The following is a 3354-nucleotide window of genomic DNA, read 5'->3' as shown; positions in this document are numbered from 1 at the left end:
GGTCTGACGTCCAGTATTCTTTCCGAAACCCAGCTTGAGCTTCTGGTGATAATTCACATATAATTGCCCACTGTGTAAGTCTGTTATTAACAATACTGGTAAACAGTTTCCCCAGTATACTGATTAGCAAGATCCCTCTGTAATTATCCGGGTTGTCCACGCTTCCGTTCTTGAAAATAGGAACAATTATAGACTGCGACCAAACTTCAGGAAACACACCTGTTTGGAATAATATATTAAAACATTTGGTAAGGAAAGGCAGTGATTCTGGTATGGAACATTTAATCATCTAAGAGAGAATTCCATCCACGCCTGCCGATTTTCCTGTTTTCAAGTGTTGAATCGCGTCACAAATTTCGTTCTCTGTTACAGGGGATTCCAGTACCATGTCGTCCACATCCTCTAAGTAATCACCTGCTGTGTCATCCTCATCGGTACTAGGACATTCATAGAGACTTGGTGCGTTGTCTGAAGAGAATAATGCTTGAAAATGCCTCATCCATTGCGTTTCCGTTATATTATCCGTTGAATGTCGGGTAGTTAATGACAGGTTTTGCTCATTTGTACTCACATGATCGATTCATCTGATTGGTCCAAATTCAGATATAGTTCCATGTCGTTCAATGACATTAAGACATTAATTCAAACTAATATGCCACGACTCACAGAAAACAGCTACCTCTGCATTTCCACGCCAGAATCATGGATCACTCAAGAGAGCGAAACTCCCAATCCATATAATCACAGGATGTACAAGGTATGATGATGTTTGTAATTCAGAAAATGAACTTTCAACCTCATTAATCCACATCACAGTTAGAGATTAGTGATGGCAATTGATTTTCATAAGAAACAAATATGTTGACTTAGGTAACATAGGTAAAAGAAGTACACGGTGCAGCGCAATTCTATGTTTGACTTTGCACCTAGCTGTGTACACCTTTCTTTGGAATCGACCATATATCCTTTAGTCAGACCCTTTCATTATAACATAGCTGAGTTGTGTCAGTCATACGGAGTATCTTGTTCTTACCTTTTGTGTTTCCAATGTAACCTGAATGAGACAATAAATCTGTAAGCTGAATGCTATCCTTTGACATTTGTCCTTCCTTGTGACAATGGCTGCGTTGACATCTTTGGCGGAAACAGCCTTCAATCGTCTGCAATGCCGACTGTTTCAGGCATGAGTCATATATCTTACCAGATGTGTTAAAATACTGGTTATTGCCCCACCCAGTGTCTCAACCATACTAATGGTTACACCGCCTTTGCTCCAATGAAATTTCAAAGTTATTTTTTACGCCAACTTCAGAAATGGACTATAACAACGTCTGTATTACCGAGAACACGTCAGCAATGATCCCTTGGTCGCCACGTGTCGCCTATATAGTCTTATGCAATAGATGTCGGTAATTTAGATGTTCAATAGCAAATTTCAGCTTCAACTAGTGAACTGAAACACCCGCTGACTTTTAAAATTAAATCTTCAATTACGAATTCAAATACTATATATTACACGCCCTTTCTCCACTAGAATACAGATCGCCATTGACTGATGCTCAAGATGGTTGGCCTTTTCTTTTCCGTGTTGATGCTGCTGGGCTCTGCCCAAGGTGAGATGGCTGTTCGCGAATTTATCATGATACCATCCACAATCCAGTTCTCTGGTTTGTGTTAGTTGATGGTGCAGCATTCTGTCACATCGCTAGATCGTCACTTTGTAAAACTAAGGATCACACGATTCTTCATATAACTGCATGCCATGATAAGTACGACTTTAAAAACATATCATGAAGTAAGTACAGGAACTATGTTATTCATACGATCACACTATCTGTTTGTTAGTCGTCTTCTATTTTTTGCAGGAATAAACGTTTTCGTTTCAACGAATCAGGTCGCCACAGGAAGAACAACAGGTTCATCATCGTTTTTCACTTTCGGCGACCTGCAAGCGATGTCCAATTTGGCCGTTGATGGCAACACAAACGGCAACTTCGCTCAAGGCAGCTGCTTCTCCAGCAACATTGGCGACGACAACCCCGTTTGGTTTGTCGACCTTGGTGCAAATTTCAATATCTACAGCGTCAGGATCTTCAACAGAGCAGATTGCTGTGGTAGGTGTACAGTCATTTATTCACTATCAACAGTGTGTACTAGAAAAACGGACGACTCCAGGCGATCCTGCTCTCTGAATGAAGAGATTCCTCAAACATCTCTAATTCTGAGCATGTAATGTTCATGTGTAGTTTCAGTTTGGCACAATCACATTAATTCCATAAGATGCACATGTGTAAATTCATCTCAGTATATCCAGTAAAGTAATTATTCATATTAAAGTGTAATGACAAACCATAACGTAATTATTTAAGTTGAGTTAAACTGGATCCGGGGACAATGAGTTTCGACTGAATCAAAATACTGATTTCTCTAAATTTGGTTGATTACCATTGCTAATGATATATGACATCTATAATGATATATGATATATGACATGAGTGTATATGCATCAACGTCACATTGCAGCTGAACGTCTCAACAACATCAGGGTGGACATTCTTCAGAACAACCCCTTGTCTGCTAACCCAGGCACTGCTGTAACTTGTGGCACCATCGGAAACCCCGGTGGTGTCGGGGCCGGAGGGTCTCGGGAAATTGTGTGTCCATTCCAAACCTACTACTACTATTACTACTACTACTACTATTACTACTACTATTTCTACACCGTCTTCCAAAACGGCCGCTACATCCGTATTACAAAAACAAGCACTGGTGATGCCGATGGACTACTCACTCTCTGCGAGGTTCAAGTCAACGTTGCAACCAATGTCTACTATCCATACAACTCTGTTGGTGTAGCCAACGCAGGCGTAGCCAACGCTGGTGTTGCTGGTTCACCTTCAGGAAATGACGGATCTCTTCCTGACGGGGTCACAGTCACCGAGATCGAGCCTCAAGGAGACATGCACCGTGTCACTATTCCCGCCCCTGTATCAGCCCATCCAAATGGTCAGCAGGAACCGGAATCGCAACCACAACAACCGGAACTACAACAACCCGAACAAAAACTTCCGTCGCAAGGACAAGAGCAAAAAATATAGAACATGTGATCAGGGGGAACGAGAAGTTCTTTCCCAAGAAGATGCAGTATCGTTTTGGTGTCATTTTCTGTCATTGACTATGCTCAGTGCTACTGTTTAATGCCTGCCAATAAATATTCTACCATTCTGAATCTTATTTGTATTCATTAACATGGTGTCAGCTGAGACCATCTCTTCTACTGATGCAATATGAATGAGAAGGATCAAGTGATTGTTTGAATAATTTGATACAAGTAACTCACAAGTCAATCACACA

General features: G+C 41.1%; 1 protein-coding gene across 1 annotated transcript; it reads left to right on the top strand.

The window, feature by feature from the left end:
- Window positions 1-1564: 1564 nt before the first annotated feature.
- LOC137271782 (fucolectin-like) lies at window positions 1565-3098 on the top strand. The gene is made up of 3 exons (XM_067804183.1): window positions 1565-1613; window positions 1866-2114; window positions 2524-3098. Exons 1-3 carry the CDS (start codon window positions 1565-1567, stop codon window positions 3096-3098), a joined length of 873 nt encoding a protein of 290 aa, XP_067660284.1.
- The last annotated feature ends 256 nt before the right edge of the window (window positions 3099-3354 follow it).

The sequence above is a fragment of the Haliotis asinina genome, chromosome 2, assembly GCF_037392515.1.
Source record: "Haliotis asinina isolate JCU_RB_2024 chromosome 2, JCU_Hal_asi_v2, whole genome shotgun sequence".
In the NCBI taxonomy this organism is placed as follows: domain Eukaryota; kingdom Metazoa; phylum Mollusca; class Gastropoda; order Lepetellida; family Haliotidae; genus Haliotis; species Haliotis asinina.
Note: the sequence above shows the minus strand (reverse complement) of the source record. Positions and strands in the feature narration are given on the sequence as shown.